General features: G+C 37.9%; 1 protein-coding gene across 2 annotated transcripts in view; it reads left to right on the forward strand.

Annotated features, from left to right (window-relative positions):
• tsr1 (TSR1 ribosome maturation factor) overlaps positions 1-25,155 on the forward strand; it is a 39,464-nt gene that overhangs the window by 8,180 nt on the left and 6,129 nt on the right. Inside the window, exons 4-12 of one of the 2 annotated variants that reach the window (XM_062059810.1) lie at positions 624-758; positions 844-1,295; positions 3,651-3,795; positions 6,942-7,117; positions 12,295-12,515; positions 21,582-21,741; positions 21,805-21,915; positions 21,993-22,125; positions 22,639-22,755. In XM_062059810.1, coding sequence (XP_061915794.1) covers positions 624-758; positions 844-1,295; positions 3,651-3,795; positions 6,942-7,117; positions 12,295-12,515; positions 21,582-21,741; positions 21,805-21,915; positions 21,993-22,125; positions 22,639-22,755 — 1,650 coding nt within the window. Of the gene's footprint in view, positions 1-623; positions 759-843; positions 1,296-3,650; positions 3,796-6,938; positions 7,118-12,294; positions 12,516-21,581; positions 21,742-21,804; positions 21,916-21,992; positions 22,126-22,638; positions 22,756-25,155 lie in introns of both variants that reach the window. The other variant, XM_062059809.1, reaches the window with a different exon arrangement.

The raw sequence follows: 25,155 nt of genomic DNA on the forward strand, positions 1-25,155 counted from the left end.
GATGTATTGTCGTGGAGATAAAAGTCACTGTGAATGTCCATTTCGCGTTCTCGACTCTCATTTTCAAGAGGATATAGTATCCCAGGTGGTTTAAAATACAATTCCGTGATCCACAATAGAAAAAGGAGAGAGTGTGGAATCCAATGAGCCAGCATGTACCTAAGTTACGGTCAGAGCGAAAAAAGATATGTATTTCACTGCATTCTAGTCCGTCACTCTAACGTTCCTCATCCACGAATCTTTCATTCTCGCTCAAATTAATGGGGTAATCGTCGCTTTCTCGGTCCGAATAGCTCTAGCTGCGTTGAAAACAATAGGAAAATATGAGGAAGTGAACAACTGACAACGTCACGCTACTTCCGGTACAGGCAAGGCTTTTTTTTAATCAGAGACCAAAAGTTGCGAACTTTATCGTCGATGTTCTCTACTAAATCCTTTCAGCAAAAATATGGCAATATCGCGAAATGATCCAGTATGACACATAGAATGGATCTGTTATTCCCGTTTAAATAAAAAAAAAATTCATTTCAGTAGGCCTTTAAGTGTGTTCTTATTACTGCCAAACCGTATGGAAGTTGTATCCCGTTGTGTTGTACTGGAGCTTCTATGTGGTGTTTGCACAGGTGATATCCATTCGCTGCTGGATGTAGCAAAGATGGCAGACAGCCTCGTATTTGTGCTGGATCCCGCTGAAGGGTGGGACAACTATGGAGAGTACTGTCTCTCCTGTCTTTTTGCTCAGGGCCTCCCGAGCCATGGTAAGTGGAACGTTCACAAAGTGTAACCTATTACTGTTCTGCCATTCCACTGGATTAACAGCTGTCAAAATTCACACCCTCGTAGCGCTCGTTTGTCAGGGTGTGTCTGACCTCACCATGAAGAAAAAAGTGGAGTACCGGAGGGTGCTGTCCAAGATCACCGAGCTGCGTTTTCCTGAGGCGCGTCTCTTCCCTCTGGACACAGATCAGGATGCCACTCTGCTGCTCAGACATTTGGGCACTCAGAGGCAAAGAAAGTTAGGCTTCCGCTCCAGACGTTCCCATCTTGTGGCTCAGTGTGTCACTTTTACCCCCAAGCACACTAACGAGGGCACGCCGAGTGGACCCGCTGGTCTTGGCACCCTATGTGTCTCCGGATATGTCCGTGGGCGGCCTCTTGGAGTGAACAGGCTGGTGCACATCAGTGGACACGGAGACTTTCAGCTGAGTCAGATCGATGCTCTAAAGGACCCTCTGCCCCTAAACACAACTGCACCCAGACCAGCCAAGTCTCACAAAGGAGACTCTGACATGCAGGTAGGGTTGCATTCATTGATGGGGAGCAATGCAACTTAACTTTTCACAAATTAATGAAAACCAACAAAATCAGAACGTTACATGCTGTGCACTGCAAAAAGTCAGTGTTCAAAAACAAGAAAAAAAAAATGCAAAAATGAGGGGTATTTTATTTGAACTAAGCAAAATTATCTGCCAATAGAACAAGAAAATTTGGCTTGTCAAGACTTTCCAAAACAAGTAAAATGAGCTAACCTCAATGAACCCAAAAATACCTTAAAATAAGTATATTCTCACCAATAACAAGTGCACTTTTCTTGGTAGAAAAAAAAAAGACCTTTTTGCTCAATATGTTGAAAAATATTATTTTATTAATTAAATGCTAGTGCCATTATCTTGACATAATGATATGCGCTCGGCATTACATTTCTTGAAACCAGCAAATTTATACTAAAAACTAATTTATTGTTCTAAATGGAAAGTCAACAAGGCAACCGCTTGTTACTCTCAGGGTCTCCTAGCCCAGGGTTCGGCAACCTTTACCACTCAGAGCCATTTTGACCAGTTTCACAAATTAAAGAAAACTATGGGAGCCACAAAACTCTTTTGAAATTTAAAATGAAATAACACTGTTTTTTTTGCTTTGTGCTATGTAGAAACCAGGAGTCTCCGATACGCGGCCCGCACCTTAATATGAAAATTTAATGTTAGTGCGGACCACGAGTTTTATTTTAATGGCGCTTGACAGCGTCATACTTGCCAACCCTCCCGATTTTACCGGGAGATCCCCGAAATTTAAGTCCACTTTTCTCTCGAATGTCTGCTGATTTTCACCCAAACAACAATAATTGCGCCCTCTACAACCAGCATTGACAACGTGCCAGTCCAGGTACATGTTGTATGCAGCTTTTGCATGCACACGTATGTGACAGCAAGGCATACTTGTTCCACATTCATACAGGTTACACTGACGGTGGCGATATAAACAACTTTAACTCTGTTACAAATATGTGCCACACTGTGAATCCACACCAAACAAGAATGACAAACACATTTCGGGAGAACATCCGCACTGTAACACAACATTAACACAACAGAACAAATACCCAGAATCCCATGCATCCCTAACTCTTCCGGGCTACATTATACACCCCCGCTACCACCAAACCCCGCCCACCTCAACCGACGCACGGAGGGTGGGGGTGCGGGTTTGGTGGTAGCGGGGGTGTATAATGTAGCCCGGAAGAGTTAGGGATGCATGGGATTCTGGGTATTTGTTCTGTTGTGTTAATGTTGTGTTACAGTGCGGATGTTCTCCCGAAATGTGTTTGTCATTCTTGTTTGGTGTGGATTCGCAGTGTGGCGTATATTAGTAAGAGTGTTAAATTTGTTTATATCGCCACCGTCAGTGTAACCTGTATGGCTGTGGAACAAGTATGCCTTGCTGTCACATACATGTGCAAGCAGAAGCTGCATACAACATGTACCTGGACTGGCACGTTGATACTGTTGGCTGTAGAGGGCGCTAAATGCTGTGTCTTCACAGTACCCCCTTATTATAGTTGACAGGGTGAAAATCGGAGAATAATTTCCCAGGGAGATTACAGGGAGAGGCACTGAAATCCGGAAGTCTCCCGGGTAAATCGGGAGGGTCGGCAAATATGCAGTTGAGCCGCATCAGAGTGGTCAAAGAGCCGCATGCCGACCCCTGTCCTATCCGCTCAGGCAAATCATATAGTCTAAAAATGCATTTTTCCATGGATAACATGACATCATCGCGCCAAGTGCGTGCTCTTTCAGTCAATTAGTGTGCATATATACAGCCCGGCCCCCGGCCAAAAATTTTTTAATTGTAATTTTGAAGAATTTATCTGAATGTGCATGAAATATTTCCGTTCAAAATTGTTAGAAATGTTAAATGTTTAAATATTAACTGTCATATTTTCTATTGTTTCATTGAAAATAAAACAGCAAAGTCCATTTGGCTGTCATCTGTTTTAATTATGAGACACAATTGTGTCAAATCATGATTTGTTTTTTCATGCTTGAAATAAGAAATGATGACTTTAAAAAAGTAGTTTTATACTTGTGAGTGTTGATGACACAACAGTTGATATTCTAGTTTCAAGCATGTTTTTTTACTCAATATAGGTCATAACATCTCAGCAACAAGCTGTAATATCTTACTGACATCATTTAGGACCAAAACAAGTAAAACACTCTAACATAAAATCTGCATAGTGAGAAGAATTATCTTATCAGACAGAAAATTTCACAATATCACCCTTATTTGACATATTTAATCTTACTTAGATTTCAGTTTTTGCAGTGTGAATTCTATATTTCCTGTTTACCCGCTTCTGTGTGTCTCCTAAGGACGGTGATGACATGGAGGCGCCGGTGCGGGTTCTAATGAAAGCAGACCCAACTTGCAGGGAGAGCCTGCAGACTGAGGCTGAGGTGGACCCCATGGACGGAGAGCAGACGTGGCCCACAGAGTCAGAGCTGCTGGAGGCCGAAGGTGCAAAATGGGTTCATTTTTTTAAAAGTACCGTATTTTCCGGATTATAAGGCGCACCTTCAATGAATGGCCTATTTTAAAACTGTGTTCATATATAAGGCGCATAGAATAGACGCTACAGTAGAGGCTGGGGTTACGTTATGCATCCATTAGATGGAGCTGCGCTAAAGGGAATGTCAACAAAACAGTCAGGTCGGTCAAAGTTTATTAATAGATTACAAACCAGCGTTCTGACAACTCTGTTCACTCCCGAAATGAATAAACCGCTGTTTTATTATTTTCCCCGAGGTAAAGTCAGTGACGTGGTATATCATTTATCTTTTAACAACAGCAAGGTATAACATGTAGTGCAACATTTATATCACATAGTGGAGGGGAACTTTTCCTCGATTCAATAAACAAGTAAAAAACAGTGATACTGTTACGGTAAATCAAACGTTAGTGCAGGGGTCACCAACCTTTTTGAAAGCAAGAGCTACTTCTTGGGTAGTGATTAATGCGAAGGGCTACCAGTTTGATACACACTTAAATGTGGGCTCTGTACCGAGGATGTCGTTGTGGCTTGTACAGCCCTTTGAGACACTTGTGATTTAGGGCTATATAAATAAACATTGATTGATTGATTGATTGAAATAAATTGCCAGAAATAGCCAATTTGCTCAATTTACCTTGAACTCTATGTTATTATTAATAATTAATGATATTTACACTTAATTGAACGGTTTAAAAGAGGAGAAAACACGAAAAAAAATGACAATTAAATTTTGAAACATAGTTTATCTTCAATTTCGACTCTTTAAAATTCAAAATTCAACCGAAAAAAAGGAGAGAAAAACTAGCTAATTCGAATCTTTTTGAAAAAATTAAAAAAATAATTTATGGAAAGTCATTAGTAATCTTTCCTGATTAAGATTAATTTTAGGATTTTGATGACATGTTTTAAATAGGTTAAAATCCAATCTACACTTTGTTAGAATATATAACAAATTGGACCAAGCTATATTTCTAACAAAGACAAATCATTATTTCTTCTAGATTTTCCAGAACAAAAATTTTAAAAGAAATTCAAAAGACTTTGAAATAAGATTTAAATTTGATTCTACAGATTTTCTAGGTTTGCCAGAATAATTCTTTTGAATTTTAATCATAATAAGTTTGAAGAAATATTTCACAATATTCTTCTTCAAAAAAACAGAAGCTAAAATGAAGAATTAAATTAAAATGTATTTATTATTCTTTACAATAAAAACAATAAATTTACTTGAACATTGATTTAAATTTTCAGGAAAGAAGAGGAAGGAATTTAAAAGGTGTAAACAATGCTGGTGTAAACAATGGGGAAATGTGAGGAGCCTTTCAACCTGTGATGTCACGCTACTTCCGGTACAGGCAAGGCTTTTTTTATCAGCGAGCAAAAGTTGCGAACTTTATCGTCGATGTTCTCTACTAAATCCTTTCAGCAAAAATAAGGCAATATCGCGAAATGATCAAGTATGACACATAGAATGGATTTGCTATTCCCGTTTGAATAAAAAAAATTCATTTCAGTAGGCCTTTAAAGGCCTACTGAAAGCCACTACTAGCGACCACGCAGTCTGATAGTTTATATATCAATGATGAAATCTTAACATTGCAACACATGCCAATACGGCCGGGTTAACTTATAAAGTGACATTTTAAAATTCCCGCCACACTTCCGGTTGAAAAACTCCTTTGGATATGATTTATGCGCGTGACGTCACAAAATCCACGGAAGTGGTTGGACCCCATCGAACCCGATACAGAAACCTCTTGTTTTCTTCGACAAAATTCCACAGTATTCTGGACATCTGTGTTGGTGAATCTTTTGCAATTTGTTTAATGAACAATGGAGGCTGCAAAGAAGAACGTTGTATGTGGGATCGATCGGTGTATTAGCGGCTAAGTACAATACTTACAGCAACACAACAAGGACCACTTACTACGCCTAGCCGATGCTTGCCGCCAAACCCACGGATGAAGTCCTTCGTCGCGCCGTCGATCGCTGGAACGCAGGTGAGCACGGCTGTTGATGGGAAGATGAGGGCTGGCTGGCGTAGGTGGAGCCCTGATGTTTTTATCATAGTTCTGTGAGGTCCGGTTGCTAAGTTGCTAAATTAGCCTTGGCGTCGTTAGCAACAGCATTGTTAAGCCTTACCAGGCTGAGAATTTTTAACCGTGTAGTTACATGTCCATGGTTTAATAGTATTGTTGATCTTCTGTCTATCCTTCCAGTCAGGGGTTTATTTCTTTTGTTTCTATCTTCATTTGAGAACGATGCTATCACGTTAGCTCCGTAGCTAAGTGTGTCACCGATGTATTGTCGTGGAGATAATAGTCACTTTAAATGTCCATTTCGCGTTCTCGACTCTCATTTTCAAGAGGATATAGTATCCGAGGTGGTTTAAAATACAAATCCGTGATCCACAATAGAAAAAGGAGAGAGTGTGGAATCCAATGAGCCAGCTTGTACCTAAGTTACGGTCAGAGCGAAAAAACATTCGTCCTGCACTGCACTCTAGTCCTTCACTCTCACGTTCCTCATCCACGAATCTTTCATCCTGGCTCAAATTAATGGGGTAATCGTCGCTTTCTCGGTCCGAATCGCTCTCGCTGCTGGTGTAAACAATGGGCAAATGAGAGGAATACTAGCTCCTGTGACGTCACGCTACTTCCGGTACAGGCAAGGCTTTTTTTATCAGCGACCAAAAGTTGCAAACTTTATCGTCGATGTTCTCTACTAAATCCTTTCAGCAAAAATATGGCAATATCGCGAAATGATCAAGTATGACACATAGAATGGATCTGCTATCCCCGTTTGAATAAAAAAAAAAAATTTCAGTAGGCCTTTAAACGGCACGCCTCGCACAGTCATATATCCCAGCATGCACCGCGCGCTTCTTCTCCTACGGGGGAAAATGAAGTCGGCGGCTGCTTACCGTAGTTGCGAGACCTGTTGTGGCTCAATATTGGTCCATATATAAGCCGCACCGGATTATAAGGCGCACTGTCAGCTTTTGAGAAAATTTGAGGTTTTTAGGTGCGCCTTATAGTTCGGAAAATACGGTACATCGGGAAGTTTAAAATCCTGGCCCTTTTCCAAGTATCTAACGTATGTTGTTTAGAAGGGAGGAAGAGCAAACGAGTGATGAAAGTCCCGAAAGGAACGTCTGACTACCAGGCTGCATGGATTGTTAATGAAGACGACAACAATGGTTCACTGGATGAAGAAAGCAGTGAAGAAGAAGAAGATGATGATGATATGATGGATGAAGCCCCCGATGGAAGAGGCCATGACATCCAGGTACTCACTTTTATTTGGAACATATTTACATTTTGTGTATTTTAAAGGAAACTTATACTTTTAGGGGGGATTTTCTTCATTATCCAAAATTCTTATGTTAAAGTTAAAGTTAAAGTACCAATGATTGTCACACACACACACTAGGTGTGGTGAAATTTGTCCTCTGCATTTGACCCATCACCCTTGATCACCCCCTGGGAGGTGAGGGGAGCAGTGAGCAGCAGCGGTGCCGCGCCCGGGAATCATTTTTGGTGATTTAACCCTCAATTCCAACCCTTGATGCTGAGTGCCAAGCAGGGAGGTAACGGCTCCCATTTTTATAGTCTTTGGTATGACTCGGCCGGGATTTGAACTCACAACCTACCCATCTCAGGGCGGACACATTTGGAACATATTTACATCTTTTGTATTTTAAAGGAAACTTATACTTTTGGGGGGGATTTTGTTCATTATCCAACATCCTTATGTGAGACGAGGGTTGTCCCGATCAATGTTCCCTCTAAGGTGCGCGCCTGTGCACTGCTCAAGCGTCCTCTGCGCACGGCAAATCTATGCCACGCACAAAATCAAATAAAAAAATAAGCGCACGACAGAGAAAACAGTTTTCGTCATCATTGTTCAAATATTGTAACGTCTGTCGAGACGCTTTGAGGACATGAATTCCATCCATCACTTTACTGAGCAAAACTCTTTATTGTCGGCCATAAACACATCACCAAAACATTAGTAAAAAAAAAAGATATCTAGCAAAAGTGGTCATTTTCTGCAGTACAAACAAGACCAAAAGCAACTTTGTTATATCAACAGCAGCCGCTCGCTCTTTCTCACTTGCGCCAACACATGCACATATGGCACTTAGCCAGTGATGCGTTTACAGCCACACAAAAAGTCGGACAACTCCAACACCACACATAAAGTGTCATTCCAGGTGGTTACACTATGATTTACCAATCAAATGTGTGCTTATTCTAGTGTCATTTATTACGAATCTTAATTTATAAATATTAATCATGAAATGCTGTTAGCATATTAAATAAATACTAATAAAAATATATTTTTTACAAACAGGAAGTTGCAGGAATGTACACATGATCCCCTGCTTACATCTCATTGTACAACATGTGGATGTTTTAACGGGAACTAAATGCAATGTCTGAAAGGGGTACAAATTATTTCCAAAGCAGGACCTCCACCCAGACAAACAATACAAGTACATGAAAACAATATTTGTTGTTATTGTCATTGTAAGTGGGCCTAAACACTTATATTAGAAAATAACCCCATGGAAATGACTGCTGTCATTTGGTTATATTAATAAGAGAAAATTGTCTGTCTATCTGTGTTGGCCCTGCGATGAGGTGGCGTCTTGTCCAGGGTGTACCCCGCCTTCCGCCCGAATGCAGCTGAGATAGGCTCCAGCAACCCCGAAAGGGACAAGCGGTATAAAATGTATGGATGGATGGCGATGTAAGTTGTTATTTAGTCAGGTTTGGGACAGGTGTGCTGCGGGTGTAGCCACAGTGTGCACGCCTGATGTTGCTCACATGGCCTCCACTCAATGCTCAGGGACTTTTGGCCTTTGCTCACACACATGAAAAATTAGAGGAAACATTGGTGCCGATACCAGTAAGTTGGTACTGGTACCAAAATGTATATCGATACTTTTCAAAATAAAGGGGAATATAAAAAAAAAATCAATATTGGCTTTATTTTAACATAAAATCTTACAATACATAAAACATGTTTCCTATTGCACTCAAAGAACAATTTTAGATGGTTAAAAATTAAAAGGCGTTAAAAACATTGGGCTTTTCTTGTTGCTCTTAAAACAATTAACAATTTTCTATATTACATAGTCTGCCATAATCATGGATTAGGTTTGAATATAAAAAAAAGCTTTATTGACATTATATTCAATGCTTCATGATTTATGGTTGCCCTCCTGGTCTGTGCTTTAAGAAAAATACAATTAAGAAATACTAAAAACCAAACTATGGCTAAAAGTACACAGATATGCCATGTAGCAGTTAAAACACATTGTTGAAGATAAAACACAAATTGTAGAATTTTTTTACAAAATATAGTCATTTCACTTGCATTAGTTGATGCTAATATTTGGCATCAAGGCTAGCAGCTGTGTGCTTGTCTGCGTATCTACACGTGCACAGCAGTGGAGTATAGTGCTTAACTGATATAGGCTCTATATCCATTCATATAATATATATCTTTCATTTCTTTCCACTTCAGCAGCACAATACTGGTCCTGTAGTTGTAGGAGATGTCTCCAAACGTCATCAGGAGTCTCGATGAAACCCGAAAATGGCAGAAAATGCATATTTTTGGAAAAATGTTTTCGCTAAAATGTCCCTTACACAAAAATAAAAAAAACCTAATTTGCTTCAGCAGCACAATACTGGTGCTGTAGTTGTAGGAGATGTCTCAAAACATCATCAGGAGTCCCGATAAAACCCGAAAATGGCAGAAAATGCATATTTTTGGAAAAATGTTTTCGCTAAAATGTTGTAAGGGGGGACCCTTACAAAAATTTAAAAAATGGACTTGCTTCAGCAGCACATTACTGGTCCTGTAGTTGTAGGAGATGTCTCAAAATGTCATCAGGAGTATTCATAAAACCTGAAAATGGCAGAAAATGCATATTTTTGGACAACTTTTTTCCGCTAAAAATGGACTTGCTTCAGCAGCACAATACTGGTGCTGTAGTTGTAGGAGATGTCTCAAAACCTCATCGGGAGTCTCGATAAAACCAGAAAATGGCAGAAAATGCATAATGTTTGAAAAATGTTTTCGCAAAATGTTGTAAGGGGGGACCCTTACACAAAAATTAAAAAACCGGACTTGCTTCAGCAGCACAATACTGGTGCTGTAGTTGTAGGAGATGTCTCGAAACGTCATCACGAGTCCCGATAAAACCCGAAAATGGCAGAAAATGCATATTTTTGGAAAACTTTTTTTCGCTAAAATGTCGTAACACAATTTTTTTTTTTTAAATCCAAATTTTTAAGGTGTGACAGCTTCAATTTAGCCACGATCAGATACATAAAGGGGAAACCCTGCTGATACCTGCAGTGTCCCTGCCTCGTACTAGCAGTTCTTTCACTATTATGGAAAACAGAAAGACGTGTATTCGTCTCACATTGGGATTTTGGATGATGGGCAACATTTGAAGACATTTTTTTTTCTTTTAAAAGCACTAAAGAATCAAGTATGACATTCATAGTTCTCACCTTTACCACAAAGAAGCGAACTGCCCTACTTACCTTTTCATCAAGTTTTCTTCAGCATCAAGGACATATTAGAAGAGACATCCCACATTAGTTAATGATATGTCTTAAGCATATGTGACCCACGCTCTATACGCCTTGTGATGGCGCTGTGCTGTTTGTTTGTTGAAGCGTCTGTGTCTGGGCCGCAGTACCAGGCGTCTGGTCGCAACAATAGTGTTTGGAGCAGGGGTCCCGAGAGAAGCCTCCCGTCTTCCTGCTTTGCATACACAACTTCCTGTCTGGACAGGAGGAGGAAGTGGAATTGCTCAAATGATTTATTTCCAGTTCTGCTTGAAACCGATTCAAGGAAAATCATTTGCACTCGTTTGTTGTTGACACACAATAAGTATGAGTATCAATAGGGTACATCAAACTAGGGCTGGGCGATATGGCCTTTTATTAATATCTGGATATGTTTAGTCTATGTCACGATACACCATATATATGTGGATATGTTTAGTCCATGTCACGATACACCATATATATGTGGATATGTTTAGTCCATGTCACGATACACCATATATATGTGGATATGTTTAGTCCATGTCACGATACACCATATATATGTGGATATGTTTAGTCCATGTCACGATACACCATATATATGTAGATATGTTTAGTCCATGTCAGCATACACCATATATATGTGGATATGTTTAGTCCATGTCACGATACACCATATATATGTGGATATGTTTAGTCCATGTCACGATACACCATATATATGTGGATATGTTTAGTCCATGTCACGATACACCATATATATGTGGATATGTTTAGTCCATGTCACGATACACCATATATATGTGGATATGTTTAGTCCATGTCACGATACACCATATATATGTGGATATGTTTAGGCCATGTCACGATACACCATATATATGTGGATATGTTTAGTCCATGTCACGATACACCATATATATGTGGATATGTTTAGTCCATGTCACGATACACCATATATATGTGGATATGTTTAGTCCATGTCACGATACACCATATATATGTGGATATGTTTAGTCCATGTCACGATACACCATATATATGTGGATATGTTTAGTCCATGTCACGATACACCATATATATGTGGATATGTTTAGTCCATGTGCATGATGTCACACAAGATATTTCAATAAGTGTCAAATAAAAATGAGCTGCATAATAGGAAATCAAATAGTGTATGTCCTTCACTATGTGGTAGGTTCCTGCGGACGTTATCTCCTTCTGTTATTGACTAGTTGTTTCATACGGTGTTGATGTGGAAATGGTGACTTGGGCATTTTGTGGGTGTGGCACCGAACGGAGATGTTGACATGCGGAGTTTCAAGCACTCTTCATTCTCTTGCCGCATACTTGACATATTACGGTTGCTGTTCAACATTTGAAGCCAAACCACCGCCAGACGATGGACCCCGTGTTGTTTTTCTTGGGAATTAATTATTCTTCCTCCATCTGTTACCAGATTCGCACCTTCTTTCTCTCGTATTACCACTCGCACCGCTCCGCTTGCACCTGCCACAGAAGTTAGCTGCCACAGCTAACTTTACGTTTGTTTACTTTTGTTCAAAATACAACTTATTGGTAATACAATATGTGTAATATGGTTTGGTTGTGATTTTTAGTGATGTTGAACTGCACTGCATCATATGATTTAATGTCCAAAACAATAGACATATTGCGTATGTACACACAAAGTGAATCCAAACTCGGCATTCAATTAAATAAATAAAAAATGTTTTAACTGTACATTGATTTGTGGCTGTTAAATACAGTATGTAAGCAACATTTTTAAAAGTGCTGTGGAGAATTAATCACCTTTAACCTTTTAATTAATCACCTCATTGGCTCATAACTGTTTGTCTGTTTGCATTCTCTTGTGTTCTCTTAACTCAGGATGCCGGTTCAGACATTGTCTCAGAAGAAGAAGAAGAAGAGGAGGAGGAAGAAGAAGTAGTAGTGTCCGCAAAGGAGCGCCCCGGAGCTGATCAGTGTTACGATGAGCACATGGATGAGGCAGCGGAAGTCGAAGGTCTCCAGCGCCATCGCGATGCTCGGGCCAATGAGCTGTTCCCGGACGAGGTGGACACGCCCCTTGACACAGCTGCGAGAAACAGGTTGGTTCTTCTGTGTTCTGTGGTACAGTGGAACTTCAGTTTACCAACTTAATTGGTTCTTGATCACGGTACCTAAATGGAAAAGTTTGAATATTGAAATAATATAAATATGAATAATGGAGTGCAACGATTACCGTATTTTTCGGAGTATAAGTCGCTCCGGAGTATAAGTCGCACCGGCCGAAAATGCATAATAAAGAAGGAAATAAACATATACACTACCGTTCAAAAGTTTGGGGTCATCCAAACAATTTTATGGAATAGCCTTCATTTCTAAGAACAAGAATAGACTGTCGAGTTTCAGGTGAAAGTTCTCTTTTTCTGGCCATTTTGAGCGTATAATTGACCCCACAAATGTGATGCTCCAGAAACTCAATCTGCTCAAAGGAAGGTCCGTTTTGTAGCTTCTGTAACGAGCTAAAGTGTTTTCAGATGTGTGAACATGATTGCACAAGGGTTTTCTAATCATCAATTAGCCTTCTGAGCCAATGAGCAAACACATTGTACCACTAGAACACTGGAGTGATAGTTGCTGGAAATGGGCCTCTATACACCTATGTAGATATTGCACCAAAAAGCAGACATTTGCAGCTAGAATAGTCATTTACCACATTAGCAATGTATAGAGTGTATTTCTTTCAAGTTAAGACTAGTTTAAAGTTATCTTCATTGAAAAGTACAGTGCTTTTCCTTCCAAAATAAGGACATTTCAATGTGACCCCAAACTTTTGAACGGTAGTGTATAAGTCGCACTGGAGTATAAGTCGCATTTTTTGGGGAAATGTATTTGATAAAAGCCAACACCAAGAATAGACATTTGAAAGGCAATTTAAAATGTCTAAAGAATAGTGAACAACAGGCTGAATAAGTGTACGTTATATGAGGCATAAATAAGCAACTGGTATGTTAACGTAACATATTATGGTAAGAGTCATTCAAATAACTATAACATATAGAACATGCTATACTTTTACCAAACAATCTGTCACTCCTAATCGCTAAATCCCATGAAATCTTATACGTCTAGTCTCTTACGTGAATGAGCTAAATAATATTATTTGATATTTTACGCTAATGTGTTAATCATTTCACACATAAGTCGCTCCTGAGTATAAGTCGCACCTCCGGCCAAACTATGAAAAAAACTGTGACTTATAGTCCGAAAAATACGGTAGTCAACGTTGTCGGAAATAAAACGTGGGGAGTAGAGCAGACGTGCCAGAAACCTGAGGGTTGCAGGTTCGCTCCCCGCCTCTTGCCATCCAAATGGCTGCCGTTGTGTCCTTGGGCAGGACACTACACCCTCGCCCCCAGTGCCGCTCACACTGGTGAATGGATGATGGATGATGGGTGGCGGTCGTAGGGGCTGTAGGCACGAACTGGCAGCCACGCTTCCGTCAGTCTACCCCAGGGCAGCTGTGGCTACAAATGTAGCTTACCACCACCACTAGGTGTGAATGAATGATGTCTTCTCACGTCTCTGTGAAGCTCTTTGAGTGTCGCAATAACAAACGCGAACCGCACAAAACACACACAACTCCTTAACTTTGCAATGCAATGATTATGTCTCGCTTTTATTATTGTATAACATGTAATAATAATAATAATGATGAATTACATTTGTAACGCACTTTAAATTTGTTAAAATCTCAAAGTGCTACAAAGTATACATCAGGGGTCACCAACCTTTTTGAAAGCAAGAGCTACTTCTTGGGTAGTGATTAATGCGAAGGGCTACCAGTTTGATACACACTTCAATAAATTGCCAGAAATAGCCAATTTGCTCAATTTACCTTTAACTCTATGTTATTATTAATAATTAATGATATTTACACTTAATTGAACGGTTTAAAAGAGGACAAAACACGAAAAAAATGACAATTAAATTTTTAAACATAGTTTATCTTCAATTTCGACTCTTTAAAATTTAAAATTCAACCGGAAAAAAGAAGAGAAAAACTAGCTAATTCGAATCTTTTTGAAAAAATTAAAAAAATAATTTATGGAACATCATTAGTAATTTTTCCTGATTAAGATTAATTTTAGAATTTTGATGACATGTTTTAAATAGGTAAAATCCAATCTACACTTTGTTAGAATATAACAAATTGGACCAAGCTATATTTCTAACAACGACAAATCATTATTTCTTCTAGATTTTCCAGAACAAAATTTTTAAAAGAAATTCAAAAGACTTTGAAATAAGATTTAAATTTGATTCTACAGATTTTCTAGATTTGCCAGAATAATTGTTTTGAATTTTAATCATAAGTTTGAAGAAATATTTCACAAATATTCTTCGTCGAAAAAACAGAAGCTAAAATGAAGAATTACATTAAAATAGATTTATTATTCTTTACAATAAAAAAAATAAATTTACTTGAACATTGATTTGAATTTTCAGGAAAGAAGAGGAAGGAATTTAAAAGGTAAAAAGGTATATGTGTTTAAAAATCCTAAAATCATTTTTAAGGTTGTATTTTTTCTCTAAAATTGTCTTTCTGAAAGTTATAAGAAGCAAAGTAAAAAAATGAATGAATTTATTTAAACAAGTGAAGACCAAGTCTTTGAAATATTTTCTTGGATTTTCAAATTCTATTTGAGTTTTGTCTCTCTTAGAATTAAAAATGTCGGGCAAAGTGAGACCAGCTTGCTAGTAAATAAATAACATTTAAAAAATAGAGGCAGCTCACTGGTAAGTGCTGCTATTTGAGCTATTTTTAGAACAGGCCAGCGGGCTACTCATCTGGTCCTTACGGGCTACCTGGTGCCCGCGTGCACCGCGTTGGTGACCCCTGGTATAGAAAATAAAAAAAATAAAAATAGAAAGTTAGAATATATAATAAAAAATTAAAATAGAAATGAAATCATGACGCACACTAGATAAACACTAGATAAAACAGAAACATAGATAAAAATAGAAATAAAAGCATTGGATAAAACAGATAAGCCAGCAGTGTATTAAAAAACAAGAAGGCAGAGAAATTAGATACAAGTTGTGCTAAAAAGGTGGGTTTTTAGTACCTTCTTAAAATGGTCGACCGACTGTGGTGCTCTAAGATGGTCGGGGAGAGCGTTCCAAAGTTCGGGAGTGGTCGAGCAGAAAGCCTGGCGCAGGCATGCAAAATTACACTGAGGCCATTGGAAACTTTGCACAAACAATCGCTCAAAATCCTTGACCGAAAACCACAACACCACCATCACTGTTTAGTTCTCCAAAAATATGGACTGTTCAATTTAGCTAACATTCAAAGATTAGCATCAATACGAATGGCCCACTGCACCAGCGCCACTTAAGCACTTTGTCCAGTTTACATCTGCTGTGACAACTAGAAACACAGGAGTCTCCACCAGGGGGCAGTGTAGCATACCCAGATGTAAAACCTTTTTTGCACAATCAGCCTTTTCATATAAAGCGATGAAGGAATGGAATGACCTCACAACAAACTTGAAAAGTCTAACAGATTACTCTTTATTCACAGTTGAAGTTAAAAAGTGGCTTTGGAGCAATCAAAGCTGCTCACACGGCCAATAAGGTGGACACTATGATTGACACATCAACTTAATGTGTATTATATTTATCCATGGGAGCATTTTTTTGTAAAGTGTGAGGTGTGTGTGTTAAAATCATGGTTGTTTTTACAAATAATGACAGATGTGAACAAGAGCATGTATTGTCTGTGTGATGATGTAAATGAGGTGTGCTTGTATTGTATATTAAGTATGTGTCAATGAAAAGGCATTTTATGACTTTACATGCTATAATATGATTTTATTGTCATCATTTTATTGCATGATTTTTGTATCCCTTTAATTTAGGTAGCCAGGGACTGCAGATGGAAATGAGCTATTTAGCTATAATCTGGTAGACTTAGACAAACTTTAATGATCCACAAGGGAAATTGTTCAACACAGTAGCTCAGTTACAATGATGGAAAGTGTAAGGATGGAAAGGACAATGCAGGTATAAATAGACTAATATAGCGATAAAAAAATAATCTAACATATATACAAATATATACATATGTGTACAGAATTATATATATACATATATATTATATTATGGTACAGAACATATCCGTCTTTGAGCTTAAAGTTTCTGTGCATTGTCCCTTCAAATAAAGACTCAACTTAACTTTAACAGCCAAGTTATTAGGAATAAAAAATAAAATCCACTTTACCTTGTTGGAAATTGTCACGTCACTTCCTGTCAATGAGAAAGGACGCAAAGAAAAAAAGCTCCGCTTCTGCTACCGGAGTTTTTGTTAAGTCTGAAGATTTTGACCACTGATTTGACCACTGATTTGCGATCGCAGCCACAGGAGAGTCACCTGGCATCTTCGATCTGATTTTGGTCAGTTGAGAGGCACTGATACGCTGAAATAAGGCGAGTGGAAGAGCCGTTAGCCTCAAACCAAAGGCGCCTCCCGCAGTTCAAAGCGGTTGCCTAGCAACCAAAAGTTACGGCGAGTTTACAGCTGTTTTAAAGTGATCCCGACGTCGCAGAGTGATATAAGTTGACAGGCTGACACCTCAAATTGATCTCTGAACGGCGCAAAGTACGAAATTGTTGAAAAACAAGTTAAAAGTGCCGCAAGTCGCTAAAGAAGTAACTGCCCTTAAGACATAAGAGGCGCTGACGTCAGTGACTGCCGCGATGCCAAAAGTTAAAGGATTGACTGGAAAGACTGACTTGAAGCTGGGCACAGGACATGATGGGATTCAAGAAGGGATACTACAAAAAATACTCCAGGAATTTAAAGAAGAAATGATAGAAAAATTGGAAGAATTGATTGATGGATGGAAAGAGGATATGAAAGAAATGAAAGAAGAAATTAAAGAAATGAAAAAAGAGAACAACTCCAGAAATAAAGAAGCCACTGAAATGAGCAAACAAATGAAGATCCTTCAAGAAGACAACAACATGCTGAGGAACATCATAGATGAAATGGATCAGGATAAACGAATGAATGATATCATCGTGACAGGGCACCGAATTAAACCAAGATCCTATGCGAAAGCTGTGAATAATGAAGGTGAACCAGATGAAATGGATATGATCTCAGCAGAACAGCAAGTGGTCAACTTTCTGCAATCAAAAGAAATTGAAATTGACATTAATACCATCGAAACATGCATCCCACTGAACGGAAGAAACAACAACGCCACTCCAGTCGTGCTCGTGAAACTCGTAAACAGAAAATCTAAAATGGCATTGCTGAGACAGGGAAAGAAGCTGAAGGGAACAAATGTGTACATGAATGAGCATCTCACAAAACGCAATGCTGGAATCGCCAAGAAAGCACGCGACTTGAGAAGGCAGGGAAAAATCCAGGGAACTTGGAGCACCAACTGTAAAATCTACATCAAGCTGAATGGAAGTCCAGAAGCAAGAGTAATTGTTGTCCATGACATCAAGGACCTGGACAATTTTTAAAGTTTACACAGCTACCAAAACAACGATGATAATGGACTCTGACAGAAAACAAGCACCTAAATTCAGCATCGACACTACTATGTTCCAAGGGACGACTAAACAAGAGGACCTACATTCAGGATTGCATCCACCTACACTTATAGAGATTATTGAAACAACATCAAAGTTTGTTGAACAAGAAAATATGGAACTAAAAAATTTCTGCAACAAAGATCACAAAAACCAGGATTTGGAAAATGATATAGATCCAGATACAAATTTTTTCTCCCACATCAGTAATAGTTGTTTTTATTATACAGATGATCAATATAATAGCAACATTGAATGTGATAACAAATTGTCAATTATTCATTTTAATAGTAGAAGCTTGTATGCAAATTACAATAACATAAAGAACTTTTTGGAACACATCAACGAACCCTTCAAAGTGATTGCTGTCACAGAAACATGGATTGATGATAAAAAAGGAATAGATTTTGATCTGGAGGGATATGAACTAAACTACATCAACAGAACCAACAAAAATGGAGGAGGAGTAGCTGTGTACGTGATGAAGAACCTGAACTACAAAGTGGTAAAAAACATGTCATTTGCCATTGATAATATCTTAGAATGTATAACCATTGAAATATGTCAGGAAAAAAGCAAAAACATATTCATCAGTTGTATATATAGATCACCTAAGTCAAGTATAGAAACATTTGAAGAATGGATCAAGGCTACTTACATGGACAATGGTCAAAGAATAATGTTCTTATGTGGTGACTTTAATATTGACTTATTGAACCCTAACAAGCAAAAGTCTATTGATGACTTCATTGATACAATGTACAGCATCAGTCTATATCCTAAAATCACAAAGCCAAGCAGAATCACAGCACACTGTGCCACGCTTATTGATAATATTTTTACCAATGATTTTGATAATAACACTACAAGTGGTCTACTTATAAGCGACGTTAGTGATCATCTGCCAGTTTTTACAATATATGATGGAAACTACAAGAAGAACATGGAAGACAAAAGGACATTTCGAAGACTATGCACAGAGAAGAGGATGACTGCCTTCAAAATTGAGCTACAAAAGCAAGATTGGGACAATGTGTATAATGAAAAAGAGGTTGATGAAGCATATGAACATTTCTTAAACAAGTTCATAATACTTTATGACAAACATTGTCCATGGATACAACTCAGTAACAAGCAGAGAAAGAATAATCAACCATGGATGACAAAAGGATTAAAAAATGCTTGTAAGAAGAAGAATACACTATATAGAGAACTTATAGCACAAAGAACTATAGAGGCAGAAATTAAGTACAAAAAGTATAAAAACAAGTTAACAGACATACTACGATCATGTAGAAAAGAATATTACAGTGAATTATTGGACAGGAACAAAAATAATATGAGAGCAACATGGGGCATCCTCAATAGCATTATTAAAAAGGGAACTAAGAGGGACTACCCTCAATACTTCTTAGATGAAAATAAAAAAAATGACAACATAAAGGAAGTAGTTGAAAGCTTCAATAATTATTTTGTAAATATTGGACCAAAATTGGAAGAAAGGATTCCAGACCCAGTTCCAATTGAGGACTATAATGACACCATAGAGCCAAATCCCAACTCCATGTTCCTCAGTAATGTGACACAGGAGGAAATAGTTACAATCGTGAAAAAATGTAAATCTAAGACTTCAACTGATTGTAACGGAATTGATATGGAAACGATAAAAAAGGTTATTGAAGAGATCTCAGGACCATTAATGTATATTAGTAATCTATCATTTCAAACAGGTACATTTCCAAACAAAATGAAAATAGCTAAAGTTGCACCAATTTATAAGACTGGAGATAAACATCAATTTACAAATTATAGACCTGTTTCTCTACTTCCACAATTTTCTAAAATCATTGAAAAACTGTTCAATAACAGATTAGAAAGTTTCATGAATAAAAATAGAATACTCGAAGAGAACCAATATGGATACAGAGCTAATGTCTCAACTTCAATGGCTTTAATTGAAATTACGGAAGAAATTACCAATGCAATAGATAGTAAAAAATGTGCAGCAGCGGTTTTTATGGATCTAACTAAAGCTTTTGACACAATTAATCACAATATTTTAATCAAAAAACTAGAACGATATGGCATCAGAGGGTTAGTCTTAAACTGGATAAGAAGTTATCTAACGAACAGGAAACAATACGTGAAGCTAGGCGAACACACGTCTACAACGCTAAATATATCCTGTGGTGTACCTCAGGGATCAATATTAGGACCTAAATTATTCAATCTCTATATAAATGACATTTGTAAAGTTACAAAAGATTTAAAGTTAGTATTATTTGCGGATGATACAACAGCGTTTTGTTCAGGAGAGAACACACAGGAGATAATACAAATAATAACAGAAGAAATTAACAAATTAAAAAGATGGTTTGACAAAAACAGACTATCGTTGAATCTTAGTAAAACTAAAATAATGCTATTTGGTAATAGTAGAAGAGAAAGTCAAACACAAATACAAATAGACGGAATAGAAATTGAAAGAGTAAACGAAACCAAATTTCTAGGTATAATGATTGATGATAAATTGAACTGGAAATCTCACGTAAAAAATATACAACATAAAGTTGCAAGAAACACGTCAATAATGAATAAAGCAAAACATGTTCTAGACCAAAAATCCCTTCATATTCTCTACTGCTCACTAGTGTTACCATATCTGAGCTACTGTGTAGAAATATGGGGAAATAATTACAAAAGTACACTTCATTCATTAACGGTGTTACAAAAAAGATCAGTTAGAATAATACATAATGTTGGATATAGAGAACATACAAACCCTTTATTTATTGAATCAAAAATACTGAAATTCCACGACATAGTGAATTTGCAAACAGCTAAAATTATGCACAAAGCAAACTATAACCTGCTACCCAAGAATATACAACAATTCTTCTCAACAAAAGAGGAGAAATATAATCTTAGAGAAAAACGTAATTTAAAACATTTGTATGCACGTACAACACTTAAGACCTTCAGTATATCAGTATGTGGAATTAAATTATGGAATGGATTAAGCAAAGCAATCAAACAATGTACTAATATGATACACTTCAAGAAACTCTTCAAACTTAAAGTGTTTACAAAGTACAATGAAGAAGAACCATGACAAACATTCTCAATTTATTTCATCCATCCATTCATTCATTCTTAAAGTAATCTTACTTATCTCATCATATGAAATATGACTTACTTCACCAATTATTATTATTAAATTCTTACTATTATTTATTTATTTATTTTTATTGTAATTACTTATGGAGTTTATTGTGAAAAAATTGTGAACAGGAAGTGAACAAAAAGTTTTGCAACTGTTATGTAAAGAAAAGGGGTAGGATTAAATAAGCTCTGCTTCTTCCTACTCCTTTTCGAACATGTTGAAAAGAAACTGGAAATTGTGATGTATCATGTTGTATGCTTGCATGTTCGAAATAAACTCAAACTCAAACTCAAACTCAAACTCATTGTTCCACAACAAATACCTCACCCAGGGCGCCATTGAAGCTCGAACCGCCACTTGCTTGAGCTTTTTCTAAACCTCTGTCCCCCACTTGCAGATTCCAGCGCTACAGGGGCCTCAAAAGCTTCCGATCCTCCCCCTGGGATCCGATGGAGAACCTACCTTACAACTATTCACGCATCTTCCAGTTCCAGAACTTTGAGCGCACCCGTCGCCGCGTACTGGCTGAGGCTGCTGAAGAGGAGGAGGGCGCCATGGTAATATTGGCATGTTTCCAGCAAGCAGTACGGTGTGGTTGTGGTTCAATTGTCTTGTTACAGGTGGGCTGGTACGTCACGCTGCATGTGGTCGATGTGCCACACTCTGTCATGGAGAGCGTGCAGGCGGGGAAACCGCTAGTTTTGGTCTCCCTTCTCCCCCATGAGCAGAAGGTGTGTACCTGCTGAGGGTTGTGACTCACTTGAAGTAATCTTTTATGACTCAATCAACTTTTTGCTTTCTTTCTCAGATGTCCGTAATGCACCTTTTGGTGAGGAGACATCCCAGCAACACGGAGCCCATTAAATCAAAGGAAGAGCTGGTGTTCCACTGTGGTTTTCGCAGGTTTCGGGCCTCTCCCATCTTCTCTCAGCACACCTCAGGTAAGGTCTTATTTAGCCTGGATTTACACAGCAGAAAATCTGCTTCAGCGCCTGTATTTGACGATTTACATCTACACTGCATCCAGAAAGTATTCACAGCGCTTTACTTTTTCCACATTTTGTTATGTTGCAGCCTCAGAATGCAATACTTTTTGTCCTCAAAATTCTACACATAATACCCCATCATGACAATGTGAAAACGTTTTTTTAATTTATTTTTTTTAGAATGTTTTGCTAATTTAATAATAAAAACTAAGAAATAACAAGTACATAAGTATTCACAGCCTTTGCTCAATACTTTTTTAAATTTTTTTATTAAATCAACATAAAAAACACAAGATACACTTAAAATTAGTGCACCAACCCAAAAAAAACCCGCCCCTCCCCCATTCACACTCATTCACACAAAAGGGTTGTTTCTTTCTGTTATTAATATTCTGCTTCCTACATTATATAACAATACAGTCTGCAAGGAATACAGTCTGTGAAGCACACAAATGTTCTCCTCTCCAGCCGACAAGCACAAGATGGAGCGCTTCCTCCGCCCAGATGCCCCCACGGTGGTGTCTGTGTACGCGCCTATCACCTTCCCCCCCACGGGAGTCCTGCTCTTTAAGCAGAGGAACGATGGTGAGACGAGCAGTCATCTCTTGGTTTGGAATGTGGCAGTTTAGTAATCCCGTCTAAGTCGCAGTGTCGTCTTTAATAATCGAGAAAGGAGCATTAGGACCACAGAAAAGGAAAAACTTTAGTGTTTCATTGAAAATATAGAAGATTACATACGGCGCTCAAAAATCCGTCAACATGTTGAAGTACGACTTAGGTAAGCTACAAAGCCGCGGAGAATTACAGCTACCATAGTCAGACGTACTGTGCTTCATCATACGGGTATTATAACGCTGCGTGTATAAGGATCCCACAATAACACCTATTAGGAGACATATTACCTGACATTTTGTTTCGACCTATTATGCAAAACCAACGGTTCTTCTCTATTGGTACATGCTGATGTGAATTTGGGATCTGCATACTGGTAATTTACGAAAATGTGTTGGTGTCTGCCATTGCAGTCCGCGCCTTAGTCAATAGGTTTCTTCTTTTTCTCTATCCTCTTGTTGTGGGGTATTCATCTTCTGATTTGATTTTTTTTATTTTGATTAAGGATCCCCATTAGCTGGTTGCCACAACAACCCACTAGTCTTCCTGGGCTCCACAAACTCAATACAATTACAAGTAAAAGCATATAATTATAACTACACAATTACAGAAAAAAATAAAAGCATCAATAAGAAAACAAGCGAACAATTTACAGTCACAGAATAATAATTACCATATAAATATAACTACACAATTCTGCTGTATATAAAGTAGCGTATAGTTCTAACTAGGGTTGTCCCGATACCAATATTTTGGTACCGGTACCCAAATGTATTTTGATACTTTTCTAAATAAACGGGACCACAAAAAATGTCATTATTGGCTTTATTTTAACATAGTGTACATGAAACATATGTTTATTATTGCAATTTAGTCCTTAAATAAAATAGTGAACATACTAGACAACTTGTCTTTTAGTAGTAAGTAAACAAACAAAGACTCCTAATTACTCTGCAGTAACATATTGTGTCATTTATACGCCTATTATTTTGTACACATTATAAAGAACAAACTGTAAAAATGAATTATTAATCTACTTATTTATTTACTGTTAATATCTGCTTATTTTCTGTTTGAACATGTTCTATCTACACTTCTGTTCAAATGTAATAATCACTTATTCTTCTCTTCTTTGATACTTGACATTAGTTTTGGATGATACCACACATTTAGGTATCGATCTGATACCAAGTAGTTACAGGATCATACATTGGTCATATTCAAAGTCCTCATGTGTCCAGGGACGTATTTACTGAGTTTATAAACATAATATAAATTAAAAATTAAACGAAAAAGATTTTGTGATGCTTAAAGAATATTGATGTAGTATCGACTAGATACGCTCCTGTACTTGGTATAATTCCAGTGGATGTCAGGTGTAGATCCACCCATGGTGTTTGTTTACATTGTGACGGTGGTGAGCTATTGTATCTTCCTACGGTGTGTAGTGAAGCATGTTTAGCTATTCCTCGTCCTCCAGTGATAAAGTTACTTGTACGAAACTCACTTTATTTGTCGCCATGTCATTTCCAAAACAGAAAGTGCAAGATTGTCAGAGACATTTTAAAACGAGCTATTAGTGCACTTTTGTGCATGATGTCACTAAGATGACATATCAAAACAACACTCAATTAAAGTGCACTTTTTGTACAGAACGCCACTACAATAGTTAAAAACAAATAAAGTGCACTTTTGTGCATGATGTCACACAAGATATTTCAATAAGTGTCAAATAAAAATGAGCTGCATAATAGGAATTGGTGGAAATGGTTGCTTGGGCATTTTGTGGGTGTGGCACCGAACGGAGATGTTGACATGCGGAGTTTCAAGCACTCTTCATTCTCTAGCGGGCGACTTTTCAAATGATGCTACAAATTAGCAGTGGTGCTAACGCTTTTGCCGCATACTTGACATATTACGGTTGTCTGTTCAACATCTTCCCGCTTGAAGCCAAACCACCACCAGACGATGGACCCCCTGCTGTTTTTCTTGGGAATTAATTCTTCCTTCATTTGTTACCAGATTCGCACCTTCTTTCTCTCGTATTACCACTCCGCTAGCATCACAGCTAACGTTACCATGCCGCTACCTCTCTGCTTGGTGAGGGCGTATGCCGTTGCACGCGCGACAGTATGTGACGTATGTAAGAAGGTGCGCTTGTTTTATGTCTCTGTGAGAAGGAGAGACAAGAAAGAGTGAGAAGAGCCTGCAGCTAAAAGCAACTGCATGAGAACGTATACTCCAATATCACCATATAGTCATTTTCTATATCGCACAGAGACAAACCCGCGATATATTGAGTATATTCCATGTATCGCCCAGCCCTACAAGGAAGTCTTTTACATTTAGAAAGAACAAAAATCATAATATGAC

Source organism: Entelurus aequoreus, linkage group LG10 (assembly GCF_033978785.1).
Source record: "Entelurus aequoreus isolate RoL-2023_Sb linkage group LG10, RoL_Eaeq_v1.1, whole genome shotgun sequence".
NCBI classification, from domain to species: Eukaryota; Metazoa; Chordata; class Actinopteri; order Syngnathiformes; family Syngnathidae; genus Entelurus; species Entelurus aequoreus.